General features: G+C 35.6%; 1 protein-coding gene across 3 annotated transcripts in view; it reads left to right on the top strand.

Moving 5' to 3' along the window:
• PJA2 (praja ring finger ubiquitin ligase 2) overlaps positions 1-23,442 on the top strand; it is a 74,297-nt gene that overhangs the window by 30,234 nt on the left and 20,621 nt on the right. For all 3 annotated transcript variants that reach the window (XM_021939580.2, XM_021939581.2, XM_021939582.2), the window contains 3 exons: positions 1,165-2,215; positions 12,173-12,358; positions 16,935-17,117. In XM_021939580.2, coding sequence (XP_021795272.2) covers positions 1,165-2,215; positions 12,173-12,358; positions 16,935-17,117 — 1,420 coding nt within the window. The remainder of the gene's footprint in view (positions 1-1,164; positions 2,216-12,172; positions 12,359-16,934; positions 17,118-23,442) is intronic.

The following is a 23,442-nucleotide window of genomic DNA, read 5'->3' as shown; positions in this document are numbered from 1 at the left end:
TCTTAGTGATTTGGTGGTTTTGAAAAAGTATTTTGCAGCTATCCCATGTACCATAATTGCACATTTTTGGACTGGATTTGTCTTCTTCCTCTTGTTCTAAGCAAACTTGACATTTCTAGATTATTTTTGTAATAACTGTCATATGTAATAACCTGAATTACTGACTAAGGTCATCCCATTAAAGAACCCTTTGTTCCCAGCTACTCAGGAGGCTGAGGCAGGAGAATTGCATGAACCTGGGAGGCGGAGCTTGCAGTGAGCCGAGATCGCGCCACTGCACTCCAGCCTGGGTGACAGAGCGAGACTCTGTCTCAAAAAAAAATAAAATAAAAAAACCCTTCATACAATATGTCATAGCCAAACTTCAGTTATTTTACAATTCATGAATTTTTATTCCAACAAATCTCTAATGTCTTCATTTTTTATTGTTAGTGGTGATGCAAGATAGTTATGCTTAAAGTAATTTATAGATATGATTTTACTCATGTTTGAGAATTCTCACAGTTGAACTATTACAAGAATCAACATATTGATCTGTTATTTTCAGTCATAACTATAACATATCTAAAGTTAACTTATAAATGTATTCAACAATCGAATTTATAATCTAATACGTCTAGATACTGAGATATAATTTTGTGAAGTGCCAACAAAACACAATAGGGTCTAATTTCTCTTAGATCTGTAACTATAGTTATTATATCTGTCATAAGTACTTTTGAAGGCTTTTTTGTTTTTTGTTTTTTTGTTTTTTTTTTGTTTTTGCCTGCATGTAATAAAGAAGGTGAGTTTGGAAATCACTGGGAGGGCAGATTGGTTACCCTAGACTCCACTTACGAGAGGCTTCCATTGTATAACCTCTCAAGAGCTTCTCCTTTATATGTCTTGCAGAATGCATTAGATATTAGGATTTAGATAGAAAACCGCCAAAGACATGTGAGGGAGATGATAGTGAAAGGCTATACATTGACATAAATGAACTTATAGAGTAACCAGTCTATATCCCCGGTTAAGTTAAGGAGCATAGAAGTGCTTGGTAAATAAATTTACTCATATATTCAAGTAGGCAATAATTGGTATGATTTCCACTTAAGTGATAGTTATTACATAAAATTTTATCTAAGTTAATCCTTCAAAATATGTTTTCTTTTGTTTTCTATGAAGGTTCCAGTCCTTTGGATCAAGTTGATTCTTCTTTGCCCAGCGAACCTATATTTGAAAAAAGTGAAACAGAAATTCCCACTTGTGGTTCAGCATTGAATCAAACCACTGAGAGCAGTCAGTCCTTTGCTGCAGTACATCATAGTGAGGAAGGCAGGGATACCTTAGGAAGCAGTACAAATCTTCATAATCACTCTGAGGGAGAGTATACTCCAGGAGCTTGTAATGCTTCAAGTGTCCAAAATGGAATTGCTTTGGTTCATACAGACTCTTATGATCCAGATGGCAAACATGGAGAAGATAATGACCGTCTTCAACTTTCTGCAGAAGTCGTGGAAGGTAGCAGATATCAGGAGTCATTAGGCAATACAATATTTGAGTTGGAAAACAGAGAGGCAGAGGCACACTCTGATCTTTCACCACCAGTTCCCTCATTTAACTGTGAAGTAAGAGATGCATTTGAAGAGTTAGATTCTGTACCGTTAGCGAAAAGTTCTGCTGGTGATACTGAGTTTGTCCATCAGAATGGCCAGGAAATTCAGAGGTCTTCTCAAGATGAAATGGTTAGAAAGAAACAACAAAACAATGCTAGCCAGGAAAGACAGACAGAAAATTCAACTGAAGATGCAGCCTATGGTCCAGGGCATATTTGTAGTGAACAAAATACCAATGATAGGGAAAAGAACCATGGAAGTTCTCCTGAACAGGTAGTGAGGCCAAAAGTTAGAAAACTGATAAGTTCAAGCCAGGTAGACCAAGAAACAGGTTTTAATAGGCATGAGGCGAAACAAAGAAGTGTTCAAAGATGGAGGGAGGCTTTGGAAGTTGAGGAAAGTGGCTCAGATGACCTGTTAATAAAATGTGAAGAATATGATGGAGAGCATGACTGTATGTTCTTGGATCCACCATACTCGAGAGTTATTACACAAAGGGAAACAGAAAATAACCAAATAACACCAGAAAGTGGAGCCACAGCAGGAAGGCAAGAAGTGGATAACACCTTTTGGAATGGCTGTGGAGATTATTACCAACTCTATGACAAAGATGAAGACAGGTAAGGTCACATGCAGTACTTTTTCAGATTGTGTAGTAAATGAAGTGGTTTCTTTCTAAAACCCTGTTTGATGATTGGGCTATTGGATAAGATCAGGCAATTAGACATTTTGACTTACCAAATATTCTTATTTACTGAATGCTAACCATACATGCAAACTACTCATTAGAATTTTTCACAAAAAAATGTTTTTGAGATTTTAGTAGTTTACAGAAATAAGTTCAGATAATGATTATTAATTATTATAAAGGGATAGAGATGCTAGTTAGTTCATGGTATTTCAATTAATAAAATGTAAGATAAACATTTATTGTATTTTTTGAAAACCTACATTAAGCCAGTCTTGGTTTAAAAAGTGATTAATGTCACAAATTATTGGTTGGTAATACTTCATTAACATTGCCAGTAGTTACTAATATCACCTGTTTCCCTCTTTATCTATTCTTCTTGTGGTCTTCCTATTGCTAAGTTTATTTTTTACTTATTTTTTTCTTAGCATTCAGTTCTCATTAACAACTCTGTGTGGTAGGTTCCATTATTTCCCTCATTTGTAAATAAGGAAACTGAGGCACAGAGCGTTAAATAACTTCCTAAGGTCACAGAGCAACTGAATGGTAGAGCTGGGCTTTGAGTGCCTGATTAGGTATTCCAGAGACTGTTCACCATTATTCTTTGCTATTTTCAAGAGAACATAAAACTTATAATAAACATTCTGATTGCTCTTACAAACCTGTATCTTTTTTTTCCAAACCATAAGACAATAGAAACAAGAAAAAAATGGAGAATTTCTTTGTTCAGTTGTTGAATTTCCATTACCTCAGTGTCCAGATTTTCATGAGTCCTTGTAAGCTAGTTGCACCCCTGACAGTGCTCAATTACAGTGCAATTGCAAGATTTTATTAGCTAGTAGAAACAATTCTGTGGTTTTTTTTAGCTAGAAAGTACTATAAAGGAAGAAATATACCATTTTGAATATGAAGGCATTTTAATTCATGTCATAAAACAATTCATTTGGTTTTCTTTGGACATATGAATTAAGTTACTATAATACAGAATGTGTAATTTATTATAAAAAATATTTAAAATGTAATTTCTGCTACTCTTTCAAAGTTTGTAAACTTTAAGTGTTAGTAAGTAATTTTTGTATGATATATTGTTTTTAAGCTAAGGGTAAAGATTTTTTCAGTTCAAGCCCACAGTCTTTTATTCAGTATCCACACTTCTAAAAACAGAAATTGGACACAAAGCCTGACCTGATGTTAACTTCCTGGATAAGCAGATCTGGATCTGAATTGAAATGAGGATATTTTTTCAAATATTTGTATATTTTACTGCAGAAATATGATTATGTTTGATTACTGTGTGCTGGCCTGGACCACGCTGGGGATTGTTAAGTAGTATTTCTAAATCTGGGAAATATATATAAAAATTCCAAAACACATTCAGCCCTAAGATTTTGAATTAGATTGCAGGTCTCTAATATTATACCTCTAGGTTACTATTTTTTTTAAAAAAAGACAAAACTTACAGTCTTTGATAATTTATTTTTTTGAAAGTGTAAGGTACTTGTATTTTTTTCCCCCAGTTACACTTTTTCTTCTTTAAGGAGAATCATTTAATTTGGCTGTACCTTTGTCATTTTGGGCAAAATAAATACCTCTCTTCTGCTTGCTTTTTATAGTCGGTTATGTCTTATGATGAAGTTGATGAAATTGTTATGTTGTTTGCCAACCCCTAGAGAAAGGGTAGTCTTCCTGGCTCCTGGATTTTAAACTGATTTTCTTTGTTTTGGCGGTGGTCAGTGGTAGAAGTGTATTCTTTGCCTGGAAGGACCCTGGACTTTTGATAGTTATAAGGTATTTTCTTAGTTATTTGTAGTTCTGGTTGTTCTTATTTATTTTTAATTTTTTTTCTTAAATGATGTCAATATTCTGAACCATGGTGTGTGTATATATATATATATATATATATCACATATATATATGTATTTTTTTACAAGCACAATGTGTAGATGGGAAAAAGACATTTACAGTTAATAGAAACTTTGTCCTTTTAAATTGCTAGTAATATATTAACTACAGAGCCCGTGGTTAGGGTATGCCAAAATGATGGAACTACTTGAGGATCATTCTTTAAGACACACTGAAATGCTGAAAACACTTAAAAGTTTTTTGTTTTGTTTTGTTTTAAAGAATCAGAATAAATTCTAAAGGATAATGGTTCTGCCTAGGACTGTACTTGTATTTTTATCCATAGCCTTAAGATATGTTTTAGGATCTCAAACTGTCTGTACAGACAGTTTTCTGTACAGACTGTTCTATTTCTGTACAGAAACTCCATTTCTATGCTGTTTCCTGTTCCTCTACCCTAATTCCCTGCAAAGGATTATAGTTGCCAGGGTGCCTTTTTAATATGGTGCCAGCTAAAGGTTGGAATTTAATAGCTGTACACTCCTATTTAGTTTCATTTTGCCCTTGTTCATCTCCCTGATGTTTCATTGTCATCCTGCCTATTTCTTGTATTAGTAGATTGGAGAAATGGTGATACTAGTCTTCTCAGGTTTTGGATGGAAAGTATAAGAACTGCTGCTTAATTTGAGTCTGTGAACTTTGAGTTTTCTTTGTAAAGCTTAAAAAGTTGATATACTTGAAAAGTTTTTTTGTCATGCTTATAATAGCCAAAGTAGAACTCATCAAGAATATAACTAAAGTTCATTGTGGCATTTTAATTTTTTTATTATTTATTTATTTATTTTGAGACAGAGTTTCTCTCTGTTGCCCAGGCCGGAGTGCAGTGTTGTGATCTCAGCTCACTGCAACCTCCGCCTCCTAGGTTCAAGCAATTCTTCTGCCTCAGCCTCCTGAGTAACTGGGACCACAGGCATGCCATCACGCCCAACTAATTTTTGTATTTTTAGTAGAGATGTGGTTTCACCATGTTGGTCAGGCTGGTCTTGAACCCCTGACCTCAAGTGATCCACCTGCCTCAGCCTCCCAGAGTGTTAGGATTACAGGCGTGAGCCGCTGCACCTGACCAGCATTTTCAGATATAGGAACTTTGGCTACTTTTTTAAAAATATGGAATATATATTCTTTATAAGTAGAAAAGTATTTTAATGAATTCATGATTGCCTTCTTCCCTGAAAAATTCTAAATGATCACTTAATCACATCTGAAATGTTACACTCTATGGGATAAGCATTGCAGCCAGTAGCATTGCTCTGAGCTGTTTGACAGGAACTGAGCCCCACCTTATTAAATTAGGACTCCAAGGGGAATTTTAATATTCAGCATATAATTACCAGACTTAGAATTAGACCAAAGAGCTAAGGTTAGTACCCTGCTCTTTTGAAGTATACCCTGAGAAGTTTAGTAGCTGTTTGAGGACAAGATCTTGAGTTTAAAAAAAACCTTTCAGCAATACTAGCACATCTTAACCTTGGGCCTAACTGCTTTGAAGAGAGGCATGCCATCTACTGACCATTCCTTATAGCACTTGGGGTTTCTTGCAGAATTTTTGTGTTCTTAGGACTTAACTTTGCTTAAAATTAAAAAAACCTTACTTAAGGTACAATGTTGGGACAACTTATTTTGTTGAAGTTGTTGGGAAATAAAATGATTATTAGCCATTTAGTTGACTTCGATATGATACATTAAAAGATTTGTTGAAATCTTCTTAAGTGCCAGACTTTGTTCCAGGTGCCCTGTTAATGCAAATCGTAATGGTCCCTGTTCCCATAACGTTCACTAGCTTTATGAAGAAGACAAAATATACATATTTATATTGTGAGGCTGAATTAAGTACCTTTCCTCTTCTGTGTAGATTACCTGAAAGCCACAAAGAAAGAGTTTCTCTGAGAACTTGGTACTACCCACAATAAATAAAACATCTATATGCAGCTAAGGCACAGATCTTAAAGCACATGCGCTGACATTTTAGCAAACCTTTTTATCTTGTTTTCAAGTTCATAGAAGTTTGGAAGGAGCACATCAGGTGTAAATGTGTTTGTTCTGCAGATATGCTAGGGAGTTCATGGGATTACAATATCCTGATATTAAGGAAAAAGACCAGAAAGTGACAAAAGGCAGGCACAATTCAAAAATCATAGCCATCTTGGCCTTATTAATAAAATTAAGCGGACATATATTTGGACATAATCCATTTGTATCACTGTATGACATTACAGTTCAGTGTTAATAGTGGTAAAAGTTCCAAAATGTTTAGATTATGTCAGATAACAAAATATTTAAAATTTCACTTTTTCCTAGGCTCCTATAGTTGAGTTTCTTATGGCTATGATAAATACCAGGAAGAACAAACTAACAAGTACCTTGGGGAATTATGGAATGAGAGATTGCTTTTGGTTGGTTTTATGTTTCCATAGCTTATTTCTGCCTAGGATTTGTACATAAATTTTGTCTATAATTTCATTCTGTATATGAAGTTTTTTTAGCTCACAATTGAGTGTATACAGTGTGACATTTGAGTAAATTATAGTCATCTGCATTTTAAATACAACTCTTAAGTGCTAAAAGGGGTCAGTACCAGTGAAGGATCATATGAAGATCAAAGTAGTACTTAATTTAGTTTTTACTTTGAGAACTTTTAAATGTGTCACTCACCCGCTTTTAAAATCTAGAACGAATGGATCTTCACTATTCCATGATCATTTTTGTGTCCTGTTTGTTCTGTTGCTTACTTCTTAAAAAGTGATGTTTTTTCTTTTTTTTTTTTTTAATTTGAGTCAGAGTCTCACTCTGTCACACAGGCTGGAGTGCAGTGGCGCGATCTCGGCTCACTGCAAACTCCGTCTCCTGGGTTCACGCCATTCTCCTGCCTCAGCCTCCCGAGTAGCTGGGACTATAGGCGCCCGCCACCTTGCCTGGCTAATTTTTTGTATTTTTAATAGAGACGGGGTTTCACTGTGTTAGCCAGGATGGTCTCGATCTCCTGACCTCGTGATCCGCCCGCCTCGGCTTCCCAAAGTGCTGGGATTGCAGGCGTGAAAAAGTGATTTTTAAATCTTTTCCCTTTTTGTTTTTCCTTCCATGTACTCCTAGTGGTTAACTTCGTTTCTTGTTTTCCTATAGAAGTTAAAAATGTATAAATGTGAATTTTCTTATTTTCCTCTTCTCCATATTAGGGGATAGTAGTATTTATTTGTATTTTTAATTTCCTCTTCAATGAAGAGAGGTAGCCCCTCTCATTCTGTGCCTATAGTAATTTCTGATACTTCATCTAATTGTCCTTACTCATAGGTTGCTTCCCTCTATCTCTCAACCTTGAGTTTTTCTCTATCTTGAAGAAAACCTTTACTTTTTCTTGCTCTCTCTGTTATTTGCCTGTTTGTGTTTTCTTTTTCACCGCTGAGTTTTAACAAAAAGTTTTCCATACCTACTGCCTCTATTCTGTCACTATCTACTCTTCTTACTGCCTTGAAATCCAATTCCTAATATTATTTCTATATTCTTTTTTATTGAGGTAGAGTCTCGCTTTGTCACCTAGGCTGGAGTGCAGCAGTGCACTCTCAGCTCACTGCAACCTCTGCCTCCTGGGTTCAAGCGATTCTCCTGCCTCAGCCTCCTGAGTAGCTGGGACTACATGTGTGCACCACCATGCCTGGCTAATTTTATTTCTCTTTCTTTCTTTCTTATTTATTTATTTATTTATTTATTTATTTATGTATTTATTTATTTATTTATTTATTTATTTATTTATTTATTTTACAAAGTCTTGTTCTGGTTGCCAAGGCTGGAGTGCAGTGGCACCATCTCAGCTCTCTGCAACCTCCACCTCCCAGGTTCAAGCGATTCTCCTACCTCAACCTCCTGAGTAGCTGGGATTACAGGCGCCCGCCACCACGCCCAGCTAATTTTGTATTTTTAGTAGAGACCAGGTTTCTCCATGTTGCTTAGGCTGGTCTCAAACTCCCAACCTCAGGTGATCCGCCTGCCTCAGCCTCCCAAAGTGCTGAGATTACAGGCGTGAGCTACTGTACCCGGCCCTATATTCTTTAATGTCCGTGGTGACCTCCTAATTTCCACATCCGTTTGTCTTTTCTCAGTACCCATTTCCTTTGATTTCTCTGCACTATTATGAAAAATAATTGTAATGTTAAAGAAGCAGCTGTGTTGTAGTGAGCTGCACTGAGTAAACAAGAAGTCTAGTTCATGAAATAATTGAAAAACAAGATAAGCGATTTTATACAGGAAGGTCTTGAAAGAAATAGAGTCTGATCTGGGCCTAGAAGTGGGGAAAAGGTGACGTGATTGTAAAGATGTTCCTGATGGCAAGAGGAATGGTTGTAGTGAAAGTTCACACTTTGAGGACACTGTTTGAAATAGAGCATTCATGAGTTGAATGCAAGAAAGTACTGGGATCAGATAGCGGTAAATTATAAGTGCTGTTCAAAGACATTTAACTTTTTATTCTATAGGCCACTATTTCCAAAGTGGGTGAAATATATTAAGTGGTACACAGACAGTGTTTTTAATTTTAATCATTATGTATTCATGTTAATGGAAAGTAAAATATAGGTAGCACATCAAATCCAGGACTTAATGGCTATTGCTTATCCTAACTAAATGTATTTGAGTTTAAAAAAAAAAAATGTTAAAAAAAGATTTGCTAACAGTTATTGGTGGCTCATTATTTATCAGGCATTGTTAAAATTTTTATATATATTAATTCATATACCCTTTACATGAACCCAGTGAACTATTAAATACTGTTGTTTTATTCACCTGATATGTGAAACTATAAAGGCATAGAGAGGTTTTCATAGCTAATAAGTAGTGGATTCAAATCCAGGCAAACTGACTTCAGGACCTGTATTCTCAACTATCATACCTTAAGACAGAAGGTAAATGTGTAACTGCCACAAAAATTGTGAGAATGATAGGCAAATGGCTTGTTTGTGAAACTAAAGCTGTAGCATTAGGGAAAAAGAGCTGTTGAAGGTTTTTTGGAGTAATACTATAAACGTACTGTTTGATATGTAAATTGAAGTGATGGTAGTATTCGGAATGCATTTTGAGGGAGTGGAATTAAATTTAGGAACAGCAATTAATAATTGACTATATAGGTCTAATTTGGAGAAAAGCATCTGAACCAGGGTTTTACATTTTAGGAGAAACGGAGAAAAAGGAGCTAGACTATAAGAGCCATTGTGCAGAGAAAGAATGGAAAGTAAGAAAGGATTTGAATGTGGGCAGTTTGTGAAGAGTCAAAAAATAAGTGTTTGCAGAATGAGAGATGGTGATAACATTAAAAGATGACAAATCAAGAGAGAGATTCATCTGACAGATGAATTTCATAATAGAATTTTTGACAAGGAAGGTGAAAAATCTTAAAATGCTTAGAGGGTAGTTAGTGATAGGAAAAGCTTAGTGTGGTGGTTGGGGCTGACTGGGGATATACATTTAAAAGTTGTCTCCTTAGCATTGAGTGTTAGGTATCATGAGTAATAATGATATAGGCCTGGGGTCTGCAAACTTTTTCTTAAAGGAGCAGATGGTAAATATTTTAGGCTTTGGTGACTAAGAGGCAGAATTAAAGATAAACATGTGAAACCCATTTTTAGCTCAAAGACCATTTAAAAACAGACAGCAGAGCCACGTTTGAACCCACGTTTGAACCCTGTAGTAGTTTGCCAATCCATAACTTTCCCAAAAAATCCATAATTTTGCCAATCCAATAGGCTTGTTGATTATTGATCATAGACTTTCCTCTTGTATTGAAGTTTAGAAATACTCCATGAGTTATTTGATTAATATGGAAAAGTGAGGGCTTTTTTACGTTACCTCTTTGGACAGGATCATATTCTGAGTGAAATTTATTTTTTTTTAAATGAGCTTCTCTTTTATACATGTTAGGAATTGCCACAAATTTATGTAGAAATTTTGCCCTAATTGTTAAAGACATATGACAATAGGAGTTGGTAATTTAGCTTTGAATTTTATAAGGTTCTTAGTCAAGGAAACTTAGCTGAATAAGCTCCTTTAAAACAAATTTCTGTGTTGGATTTTTACACTTACATAAGTCTAGAAATTGTTTATATTAGAGTATTCTTTGGGTCGCAGAAAATTGTACAGAATACAAGGAACTTTGGCTTAGACCCAGCTGAAAGAACACCTTTTAGTTGCTATGCCTAGGTTTTATAGCTTTCCTTTTCTGGGATGTTAGTGCCCTGCCATCCATTGTTTACCGGAAATTGGCAATTGATTTTATATTTTTGCTTCTATTAAACTTCTCAGAGCTTAGATTAGTGCTACTGTTTGTTAACAGCATCTTGATCTTTTGAGTGCATCTGTTAATAAAAGAAATCACTAACTGCATATTAATGACATAATAATCATAATTTTAAAATATAATTTTCCTACCAATTATCACTTCCTTTCAAAAATGTAAACTAAAATTGTTATTTTTGATTTTCCAAGTCAAGTGAACATAGAGAAATCTTTGAGGAGATTCTTAACCAGAATGGTTGATATGGTTGGAGGGGGCATTTAAGACTTACTTTCAACACTAATAAGTAATATTTTAGCCTTTGGTAGTTATAAGATGACTAATTCTTTAAAAACTAAGAGTAGTTAAATGTAACCAAGTTGACTAAAGCTAAATGTAAAAAAGTAATTTTCTGTGCTTTTTTTTTTTTTTTTTTTTTGAGAGGGAGTTTCACTTCTATTGCCCAGGCTGGAGTACGATGACGCAATCTCGGCTTATCGCAACCTCCACCTCCCGAGTTCAAGTGGTTCTTCTGCTTCAGCCTCCCGAGTAGCTGGGATTACAGGCATGCACCACCACGCCCGGCTAATTTTGTATTTTTAGTAGAGACGGGGTTTCTCTATGTTGGTCGGGCTGCTCTCGAACTCCCGACCTCAGGTGATCCGCCCACCTCAGCCTCCTCCCAAAGTGCTGGGATTATAGGCATGAGCCACCATGCCCGGCCTGAACTGAAACTTACTTCGTATTCACGGTCCTACCTAAGGACAGTAAAGTTTTGCCAGTACTGCTTTTTATGCATTTGAATGTCACTTCTTTAAAAGTTCTTTGGGAAAAAGGAAGAAAAAAGACAGTTAACTTGTTAGTACCTGGTAATAGTAGAAATTTATTCATAGAAAATATGTCATTAGTTGTCACTATATAATTTGAAAGTTGTTATAGTCATATTAGATATGCAGTAAGTCTACTTACATTTATTCCAGGTAGCATTTAAGATTACCAAATTGTACTTAAAAGTTTATTTAGAAATATGTCTAAAATATGACAAGCCCCTATCTAGGTACCATGGATGTAGTGAAAGAAAAAGTAAAATGATATGTTCCATAACTTGCCATGTGCCATATTCTTTTCAAAGAGTCATACTCTGCTGCATGCATTTATTTGTTTAATAGTCTAAAGATTGAATTAACACCTAACGAAGCATGTGTGGCATCAGCAGTCCACTCTATACCGTGATGTCTGGTGTGTTAGTTCATCTGTACATTGCTATAAACAAACACCTGAGACTGGGTAATTTATAAAGAAAAGAGGTTTAATTGGCTCACAGTTCAGCAGGCTGTACAGGAAGCATAGTGGCTTCTGCTTCTAGGGGGGCCTCAGGAATCTTCCAATCATGGTGGAAGGCAGAGGGGGAACAAGACTTCTCACTTGGCAGGAGCAGGTGCAAGAAAGAGTGAGGGGGGAGGTGCCACACACTTTTAAACAACCAGATCTGGTGAAAACTCAGTCACTATTGCAAGAACAGTACCAAGGGGATAACGCTAAACTCTTCATGAAGGATCCACCCCCATGATCCAGTAACCTCCCACCAGGCCCCATCTCCAACATTTCAGATTACAGTTCAACATGAGATTTGGTGGGAACACAGATCCAAACCGTATCATCTAGTTAACACCCTACATGATAAAAATAACTGAACACATAATGATAGTTTATTTCTTTTCTGATTTACAGTTCTGAATGCAGTGATGGGGAATGGTCTGCTTCTTTGCCTCATCGATTTTCTGGTACAGAAAAAGATCAATCCTCAAGTGATGAAAGCTGGGAGACTCTGCCAGGAAAAGATGAGAATGAACCTGAGCTACAGAGTGATAGCAGTGGCCCTGAAGAAGAAAACCAAGAATTATCTCTTCAGGAAGGGTATGTTGAGAACAGTGAGATTTATTTTTCTGTATATTGTACAAGAGTGGTATATATCACATTCAAATGTTGGATATGCCGTTAATTGTATTTATAAGCCTTATGTAGAACCAATAGGACCCCCTGATTTTTTCATTATGCTTTTGGTATTTTAAAAAGAACAATTAAGTTGAAAACACTGATAATTTCAGTATCCTCTATTGAGACACAATGTATGTCTCTACTTTGCTTTAATAAGAAAAGTTGGGCACCTAAAATGTAATTTTGGTTAAGATAGGAATGGGTAAATTAGTACTGTCATTGCTTAAGGGAGAAAGGACAGCCTCAAGAGGGAAATCAGTGATTCATTCACAGAAATGGAGAAAGTTAGTTGCAAAAGCTAGTGTTCATAATCTTGTCTAATTGCATTGTATGATCTCTCCAAAATATCAGTGATTGATGATTAACATTTTTGTTCTTTCCTCATTTTAATGAGAAAGCTCTAGTACTGTAAGGGTTGTCAAACATACTATGAAGGACTAGATAATAAATATTCATGGCTTTGTGTCCAGTCTGTGTTGCAGCTACTCACCTCTACTGTTGCAGTATAAAAGTAGCCATAGACAAGATGTAAATGAATGGTTGTAGCTGTCTTCCAACCTTTTATTGTTTTATGGGTTTCTAGCAAGAATGTTTGTTGAATTTTATTAAAGTCTTTTTAGCATCAATGGAAATGATCATGATGATTTTTCACTTTTGCCCTGATCATGAGGAATTATTCTATAATTAGATTTGCTAATATTCAACTTCCCTTGCTCCTTGAAATAAACCAAATCTGATCACAGTCATGGTTTATTGTTATTTTAATGGGCTGCTGGATTCTAATATTTTACATGGGATTTTTATATTGAGATTCCTAGATGCAAATTGTCTTTTAGTTTTTTGTTTCAGTATCAGTTTGGTACTTGCTTTGCTAAAAGAATGTTTATGCTTTTCTTTTTCTTTTTCTGTCCTTTGCATCTGTTGCTTAGTTTATTTATTCCTTTAAAGTTTGTTAGTATTCACTTGTGAAACCATCTAGGCCTCTTGTTTTATTGTAGGAGAATATCTTTTTGATGATAATTTTTTTCTATGATAATTGGTTCTAATTCTTAGTCTCTCATGGGAACTATTTTGGTAAATTATGTTTTTTTGGGTTTTTTTTTAGGAAAAGAACTTTTTCAGTCTAAACTAATAGTAAAACTTGTACTTCTCGAAGCATATATATTTTCAGCTTGAGATTAATCCTATAAGAAAATCTAGAAATAAAATATATAGAAAAATCTATAAAGAGAAATTCACAAACATAATTGGTTTTGACAGTGGTAGGTTGAGGTGGCACTTTTTTCTTCTTGAGCTATATACACACACACACTCATACACACACACATATATATATATATAGAGAGAGAGAGGGTATGTCTTGCTCTCTGTTGCCCAGGCTATAGTGCAGTGGTACGATCTCGGCTCACTGCAATCTCCGTCTCCCAGGTTCAGGTGATTCTCCTGCCTCAACCTCCTGAGTAGCTGGGACTACAGGTACCCACCATCATGCCTGGCTAATTTTTGTATTTTTAGTAGAGACAGTGTTTCACCATGTTGGCCAGGCTGGTCTTGAACTCCTGACCTCAGATGATCTGCCTGCCTTGGCCTCCCAAAGGGCTGGGATTACAGGCGTGAGCCACCACGCCTGGCCTCATGATTTTATATTTGATTGCCTTTAATCACTGTTAGTTTAGTTTACTAAGTATAAATTATCCATATATCATTTGTGTTAGTAATTATTCACTCAGCAAATATTTATTGAGCATTTACTTTGTGCCAGACATTGTGTTGGATATTGGAGTTGTGTATCAGTAAACAAGACAAATAACATTCCTTCATGAAGCTTACATTGTAGTAGGAAAGGCAGATGATAACCAAGATACAAACCCAGTACATTACACACTGTGATGATTACTGTGAAGGGAATAAAACAGTAATGTGAAAGAAGGTAAATAATGAAGATATTAATTAGAGTGGTCAGGGACGATGTCTCTTTGGAATTGACTTTTGAGCTGAGTTCTTAAAGATGAGAATTAGGGTTCAGAAAGAACTTTCTATGCAAAAGAAAAAGCAAGAGCAGAGATATTGAATGTTGGTAATTTAAGAAGCCCAGTTTTTCAAAATTAGTCTTTTACGTTATTATAGTGCCAAATTATGGTTTTACTCACACATTTTTCATCCTTAGACTTGCTCTTAGAGCTGGCAACCTTGTTTTGATGAATCTATGATTACATATTTATTTTTTCTAACCTAGATTTTATTTAAAGCCATTATAACCAGCTTCCTTTTTGAACTTCTAAATATCTTCTATACACATAAAAGCATAAATGTGTACACATTCCATTTCATTTTTTTTATACAACCGGTAGCACATTGTGTAGACATATGTGTACACCTTGCTTTTGTTATTTGTTTTGTTTATAGATCTGTTTTTTAGATTGTTTCATATTCATGCATGTAGATTTCCTTTATTCTTTTTAAAAATCTGCATAGTACTACCTTGTTTTGCTTAAAGTCACAGTTTCTAAGAAGCTGTCTATAAAGTTAAGTGAGGACTTACTGTATAATGCTAAATGGGTATACCAGTTTCATTTGGTGGACAGTTTTGGTTATTGTAAGTAATGCTGAAGAAAAAAAAAACACATTGTGCATACTTGTTTAGGAGAAATAACTGGAAGCCAAACCACTAGGTCAGTGAGTATGCATAAACCTAATCTATAGCTATTGCCAGGTTTCCCTACAAAGAACTTAAATTTGTCACTTTCTTACCAACACTCTATAGGTTGCCTTTCTTCAAAATTTCACCAACACACAGGATATTATCAGAATTTTTTATTTTTGCTAATAGTTGAAACATAGTTGTTTTAATTTGCATTTTGATTATTATAAATGAGGCAGAGCTTCTCTTTATTTATTTAAGGGCTATTTGAATTTCCTTTTCTGCCAACCAAATATAACCTTTGCCTCCTTTCTGTTGATATATATTGATGTTTTTCTTATGGTTTGTTTTTACATTTTAAGCTTCTATTTATTAAGGAAAAGCCCTTTGTCTCTCTTGTATTATAGTTCACTTTTCTCAATTTGAATTTTGTGTCCAAATTTTGGGCATTTTGACTTTTCCGTGAGTGTTTTCTTTAATGTGAATGTTGTATAATTTATCAGTCTGTTTGTGACTTCAGGGTTTTATATCATACTTAGAATGACACTGAAATTTTTGTAAAATTTTCTCTCATGACTCTTCTGGTACTCATTGTTTAAGTGAGGGTGGGGGTGCATATGCACATGTACTTCAAAAAAGTATAGCTAAAGTTTATTTAAGGGATTTAACCTCCCTCCCTACAGCCTAATACGCAGTTGTCCCAATACATTTTGTTGTTGAGTCCTTTTTTGTTTTTTGAGACAGAGTCTGTCTCTGTTGCCCAGGCTGGAGTGCAGTGGTGTCATCTCAGCTCACTGCAACTTCTGCCTTCTGAGTTCAAGTGATTCTCATGCCTCAGCTTCCTGAGTAGCTGAAATTAGGCATTCACCCAGCTAATTTTTTGTACTTTTAGTAGAGACAGCATTTCACTATGTTGTCCAGGCTGGTCTCAAACTCCTGGCCTCAAGTGATCTGCCTGCCTCGGGACTCCCAAAGTGCTGGGATTATAGGGGTGAGCCACTGCACCTAGCCTAAGGAGTCCTTTTTTTTTGCTTCCTGTTTTGAAATGCTTCCTTTATCTCCTCCTTATTTTCTTGATCTGTACCATTGATTTGTGTGTCTCTGTTCCTGTTTAGTTAGTTTCTATTAGGAGTAGACTGACAGTAAACAAATAAGAAAATGTTAAGCAAAAATAAATTTTATAATTTAAATAAGCAGAGTTATGTGGTAGTCAGTAACTGGAGAGCTATTTAAACTGAATGTTCAAGACAGGCCTCCCTGAGCAGGTGACTTATAATCTGACATGAACATCAAAAAGAAAGTAGCAAGGTAAACATTCAGTGCAAGAACATTTTAGGTAGAGCAAATGGCCCCAAGGTAGAAATGATCTCCATGTGTTGCAAAAGTAGAAAGAACAGTAGGAGCCTAGTAGCTGGGGGAAGAGTGATGCTGTTGGAGAAGTGGGCTGAACAGAAAGAATGTGTTATGCAAGGATTTGAAGGCCAGGTTAAGGAATTCAGATTTTAACTGTGAAGGGAAAGTACTCAAGAGCAGTGTTTTAAAATTCAAATAGTCAGGGGTGGAGTTTTCTTATGTTTCTCCTACAGAAGGAGAAAACAGAGCATAGATAATTTGTAAATCAAATAAATATGTTCCTATGTAATTAGGAACTATTTCTGTATACATATGACCCTATAACTAATTTCTTTCCTTTTTTACATAATTCTGCAGTTAAGGAAGACAGTTTTTTAGGTTTATAAAAGTACCAAGAGGTTAGAACTCAACATAATCCACTTGCATGGAATAGAATTAAAGACAGTGTTATGGTATGTTTTAAAATAATATTTTTTTCTTCCTTTAAAATGTTTGTACTAGGGAACAGACATCCTTGGAAGAGGGAGAAATTCCTTGGTTACAGTACAATGAAGTCAATGAAAGCAGCAGTGATGAGGGAAATGAACCTGCCAATGAATTTGCACAGCCAGCTTTCATGTTGGATGGTAACAATAACCTGGAGGATGACTCCAGTGTGAGTGAAGACTTAGATGTGGATTGGAGGTATGTAGCATGATTTTATTAGGATGCTTAATTAGACTCTTTGAGTAGAATGAGTTCATGATTCTAAATTATGAAAATTAAATCTCTGCTGGCTAAGAAATATTCTAATTTTTCCCATCTGTTAGTTCTCCTCTTCTTCAAAGCTCATTTCAAATGTTCCTTCCTACTTGGACCCTTTCTTGCTTCCTCCAGTCAGTGACCTCTTCCTTTGACCTTTAGCTCTCTTGAAGCTCACCTTATATTCTAGTTACTTATACACATTTTTTGAGTTTTAGATTTCTGACTTTTAAAATTTTGCTTTATATGCCCTGTAGTACTTAGCGTAATTCTTTCAAAAATAGCTTCTTAATGAATACCACTTGAATTTTAAAACCTGTGGTTGAATCAGAAAACCGTAAGAATAGTTTTCCTTCCCTGTTCTTCATTTTCCTTCTCTGTATGTAAAATATGGAAGATAAAATTTTACTTTCCAAGAGATGTTGAAAGCATTTAATTTACTTTATGCTTGACAAAGAATAGTCAACTTCAAATGAAAGTAACATATAAGTGAATTGTATTGTGAAATTGTTACTACTTATGATACAATGCTCAGAATTTAACTGTTTTGGTTTATAGTGTCTTTCAAGTGTGTAGTAGCCCACTGGAAGCAGGTAACTGTTGAGATGCAGAAAGGTGTCCTAACTGATCCCCTTTTTTTTTTTTACTTTTTCTGGGGCAAAAAAGATATCTTGATGTACTCACCCTTGTTTCTTTCTCTGTACAAATATATTTTTAAGAATTTGTGTTGTTTTTCCAGTTAAAATTCCTTTACAGAAAATTCAGAAAAATAAATAAGAAAAAACTCATGTATATCTCCTGAATCTCTTCAGGTTTCCGGAACATATGTTTTAAGCCCTCTTTTGTGTCTTTAATTTCTCTTTCTGTGTGTGCTAGCTACTTCTCTGTACTTCTCCAGATTGTTCTAGAAGGGAAACTGAACATCTTGAGATCTTCCTTGCCCTTTCCTATTCTTACTTCCCAAGGGGGGAAAAATGTGTGGAGAACAGACTTTTATTACCATTTTGGGGAAGTAGAAATGGTATTTCATTACAGCCATGCAGTTTGTAATTCTACCTTAAACATTCTCATACTTTAAAACACATCTTCTGGCTTCCCATACGTTATGAAGAATAAGCGGCTTTACCTAGTCCCAGTCTTGCTGATCTTGATGCTTCTCTCTTTTCCTTCCTCTCTCTGTCTCCCCATTACCTTTTTACTGCACTCCTTGTTAATTCGGAAGTCTTCTGTCTCCATTATGCAAAGTAATTCCTCAGAGTGTTCAGCAGTTGAAAGAATCATCTGTTTAGCATCATCTGTGCATGTTGGGAAGCAATTATGGTTTCATATGAAGGAATTTTTTCTGTTGTACATTTTCAAGACTCTAAAAATAATTTTTTACAGCTCTGTTACGAAGATGCTCCTTCCTATAGGGGCACTAAGATTTAACGGATTTTTGACTCATTGAAATAGTGCAGTGAACTTTTTCTTCCCCATCCTGCATAAAACTTTTTCTATACTTCTGGTTTTTCCTTTAGGACAAATAATTGGAGGTGACATTACTAAGATACGTAGTATTTTTCAGGGTATGGATACATATTTCTAAATAACTTCCAAAAAGGTTGTTTTACCTAAAAATTTGAAGGAATAATGGAAGTTTTTACTGAATATAATTTGTTTGCTTGAGATGGAGTCTCGTTCTGTTGCCCCGGAGTGCAGTGGTGTGATCTCGGCTCACTGCAGCCTCCGCCTCTCAGGTTCAAGTGATTTTCTTGCCCCAGCCTCCCAAGTAGCTGGAATTACAGGCGCCTGCCACCACATCCAGCTAATTTTTATATTTTCAGTACAGACAGGGTTTCACAATGTTGCCCAGGCTGGTCTCAAACTCCTGACCTCAAGTGATCTGCCCTCCTTGGCCTCCCAAAGTGCTGGGATTACAGGTGTGAGCCACCGTGCCCAGCCTCTGAATATAATTTGAACTTAAATTTGAGAAACTATTACTTTAGGTTCTAGTTCACTGATGATCTTTCTAGATATGGCTGTTGTGTTAAGGTTTTAGAAACCTTACTAATGGTCTAAAACTGTACAGAGCTTCAAAGTAGTTTTTTTTTTAAAATTATAGAAACATTTTAGCATTAATTTTAAGACACAAATTTTGAAGGTTGCTCTATGTCCGCACCTCATTATTTGCTTATATGGTACTACATTAATTTATGTGGCAATGTCTAAAGGTTGATAAAATGAAAATGTGGTTTCATTTCTATATTAAAATAGCATGCTATGGGTAAAGCCATGGCAAAGAGCAGCAGTTCTTGTCTCTGAGGTCAAACTTTGGCACACGTTTTTTCATTTCACCACTGCTTAGGAAAAAAGTGAAGCCTTTTGGTTCGTTAATTTAGTTTAAAGGAAAATGGAAAAAGTCCTCTATCAAGTTTATTTACTTGTTTTCATTAGTTGCATTAGTTACAAGTTGCATTAGTGTTCAGAATACTAAAGAGTACCTGATAGCTTGGTGTGGTAGGAAGTGACACAGAGAAATCATCGTTTTAGATACTGACAAATCCCAACTCTACCGTTTGTTTTTTGTTTGATAACTCCTTAACTTCTCTGTCTTCCTGTAAGAAATTGAGTTCTTATTAACCTAATAAGATTGTGAGAAGTTAATTCTGTGTGGATATAACTGTGGCTTAATAGAATTTTTAAATAATTTGATATAATTTTAGACTTACAGAAAAGTGACAAAAATAGTACAAAAATCCTCATATATCCTTCACTAAGATTTCCTAAATGCTAACATTTTGAAACCACATTTGTGTTACCATTCTGTCTTTCCTTTCTTTATACTTATAGTAAGGTTTTTTTCTGACCCACTTATGAGTAAGTTGCAGGCATGATGTCCCTTTCTTTACTTGTAAATATTCTAGAATGAATTTCCAAATCCAAGACTACTTTCTTACATAACACAGTAAAATTGTCAAAGTCAGCAAATTAATGCTGATACAATATCATCTAATCTACAGACCTTATTTAGATGTTCGTAGTTGTTCCACCAGTGCCGTTAGAGAAATTTTTTTCTGGTCTAATCTTTGTATTAGATTTTTCATTGTATTTAGTTAACGAGTCTCTTTCAATGTGGACATTTCCTTAGTCTTTGTTTTTCGTTACCCTGAGATTTCGGCAACTAGGAGTTGCCGAAGCTATTTCATATGTGGATCCTCAGTTCCTTACCTACATGGCACTAGAAGAACGGTACAGGTCATTTATTTTTTAGAATGTCCCTTAGGGTGTATTTGTCTCTCATGAATAGATTTGAGTTGTGAATTTTTAGCAGAAACACCCTAGAAATGATGTTTTGTCCTTTGCAGTACATATCAGAAAATACATGGTGTCAAATCAACCCATTACTGGTGATATAAAATCTGATTTGGTTATGATGTTATCTTTCAGATTTCTTTACAGTTGTCATTTATCCTTTTATACAGCTGACCCTTGAACAACACAGGGGTTAGGGGTGCTGATCCCTGTGCACTAGAAAATCCAAGCATAACTTTTGACTCCTCAGAAGGTTAACTACTGATAGTCCACTGTTGACCAGAAGCCTTATGATAAAGTAAACAGTTGATTGCCACATATTTTGTATGTGATATGTATTACATACTGTATTCTTACAATAAAGCAAGCTAGAGAAAAGAAAATGTTAAGAAAATCATAAAAAGAGAACATATATTTATTCTTCATTAAGTGGAAGTAGGTCATCATAAAGGTCTTCATCCTTGCTGTCTTCATGTTGAGTAGTATGCTGAAGAGGAAGAGGAGGGATTGGTCTTGTTATCTCAGAGGTGGCAGGGTGTAAAAAAAACTGAGGTTAAGGGTACCCACCTACGCAGCTCAAGCCCCTGTTGTTTAGGGGTCAACTGTAGTCAATAGGCTTCTAGCGTGAAGATACTTTGAGACTGTAAATAACATGTTTCTTCTTAAACTGTCAAACTTCCATCCACTAGTTTTAGCACCTATTAGTGGTCCTTGTCTGAAACAATTTTTTGTTTTTTCGTTTTTTGTTTTATGTTTTTTTTTCAGACAGGGTCCCATTCTGTCACTCAGGCTGGAGTGCAGTGGTGCAAACTTGACTCACTGCAACCTCTGCTTCCCAGGCTCAAGTGATTCTCCAGCCTCAGCCTCACGTGTAGCTGGGACTACAGGCATGAGCTACCAATGCCTGGCTAATATTTGTATTTTTTTGTAGATACGGGCTTTCGCCATGTTGCCCAGGCTGGTCTTGAACTTCTGAGCTCAAAAGCCCACCTTGGCCTCCCAAAATGCTGGGATTACAGCCACCACACCCGGCCTGAAACAGTTATTACCATGGTGACTGCCAAGTACATGATCTTAGAATTTTTAACTGATTATTTGTAGTGGGCCAAATTACAACTGGATATTATGCTTTGAGTGTCTAGATTTGCTTAGCCTGGAGAAGAAAAGAATTATTGGGAGATAGTTGTCTTCAGTCGTTTGAAGGGTCGTTTTGCAAAGAGAAGGAAGACACAATTTATGTTGTTTCAGCAGGCAGAATTACAGCAACAGAGCAAAAGTTACAAGTAGGAATACTTAATATGTTTTAAATTCCTAGTAGTGCTATCCCGCACTGGTACATACCACCTTAGAAAGCAGCGTATTTTCTGCATGGAAGGAATGTTTCTTCTGTTTCTTGAATGTCTACTGTGGTACCATCCCTGTGCCAGGCACCTTTGCACACCTACTATGTCTTACTGACTTCAGGGCTCTTTCTCTTTGTATTACATCTTACTGCTAGATGAGGGAGTTTCAGTATTTCAAGGGTGAGTGGATTCAGTAATTCTTAATATTAATTCCAAAATCTGTGATTATATGAGCATGTCTGTTGCTTTGTATTGTGTGATACTTGATTTCCAGATACTGCTAAACTATAACATATTCTTTTTAAGAACCATTTTTGTGTCTCTCGGCAATAGATGGGTAATTTTAATTATGGCACATGGGTTGACATCAAAATGATTTTCGAGCTAGGTTGTTTGTGGATGTTTAGGACTATGATATTCAAATATGATAGGATATGAAAGTCAACAAGTTTGTCTTTAGACAAAATAAGCTCAGTTTAGGATGTCTTGTACTTAAGAGGTGGTAGGAATACATCTACTCAAAGTGCCCCACAGACAACTAGAAATGTAGGTCAGGAGCTTCAGGGGAGTTTAGGAATTAGGTAGAGATTTAGGAATTACCTGCAGAGAGGATAATTGAAGAAAATGGGCTTGATTATATTAATAGTTTCCAAGGGAGCAAGATTAGAGAGAAGAGGACCAAGGACATGCTTACAGTTTTCAAATTTTGAAATACTTAGTATTTCCAAGGCTAGAGGAAAGGGAGGAATCTCGATGTGTTCAGGGGTGGAGGAAAGAGAATAGGACCAAAGTGAGACATGTTTTCCTTCTAGGAGCTTAACGGTTTTTAAGAGAAAATTATAATAAAAATGAGCAGTTAGGAGCTAGATATTTTTCAAGCTGCATAGTAATGGAGGTGGCCTAATCTTAGAAGAGGAGATGATAGATTAATGAGAAAGGCTTGAAATAATAAAATATTTTAAAATCTAGAATTATTCAGCATTACAAAATGAGAAAAGAAAAAAGAGGCCATGAGTAATGATAGAATTAAAAAATATATAGTTATTTTCTTTGTCATACTCTCATCTACATGCAAATTGGAAGCTGAAAAACAGAAAAAATGTGTGGGAAATAATCAGGTGGGGAAATGTACTATATCTCTCAACTGAAATGCTTGGTACCAGAAGTGTTTGGGATTTGGGATTTTTTTCCTAGATTTTGGAATATTTGCATATACTTCCAGTTGAGCATCCCAGATTTGAAAATTCAAAATCTAAAATGGTTCAAAATCTGAAACTTTTTGAGTGCCAGTATGACATACAAAGGAAATACTCATAGGCACATTTTGGATTTCAGATTTTCAAATTTGGGATGCTCAACCAGTACCTTTAAGCAGTCTCTAGAGTTGGAGCCAGAAACACAAAAGAGAATTTTTCTGTAAACTTTGTGCATTGAGTTTGGCAGCCTGTTGGATGAGGTAGTAGTATCTTAACTACTTATCTTCAGCACCTCACTTTTCTGTTGGGTTCCTCCTGCCCCTAACCCTACAAGTTGGTATTAAAATATTTTAAGGTTTTCTGTTCACAGCATGCTTATCAGCTTGTCAGTATGCTAATACAATTATGTCCTCAGCATAAGATTTCCCAAATCATAGT

Source organism: Papio anubis, chromosome 5 (assembly GCF_008728515.1).
Source record: "Papio anubis isolate 15944 chromosome 5, Panubis1.0, whole genome shotgun sequence".
NCBI classification, from domain to species: Eukaryota; Metazoa; Chordata; class Mammalia; order Primates; family Cercopithecidae; genus Papio; species Papio anubis.
The sequence above is the reverse complement of the archived record's forward strand: the minus strand, read 5'-3'. Positions and strand labels throughout refer to the sequence as shown.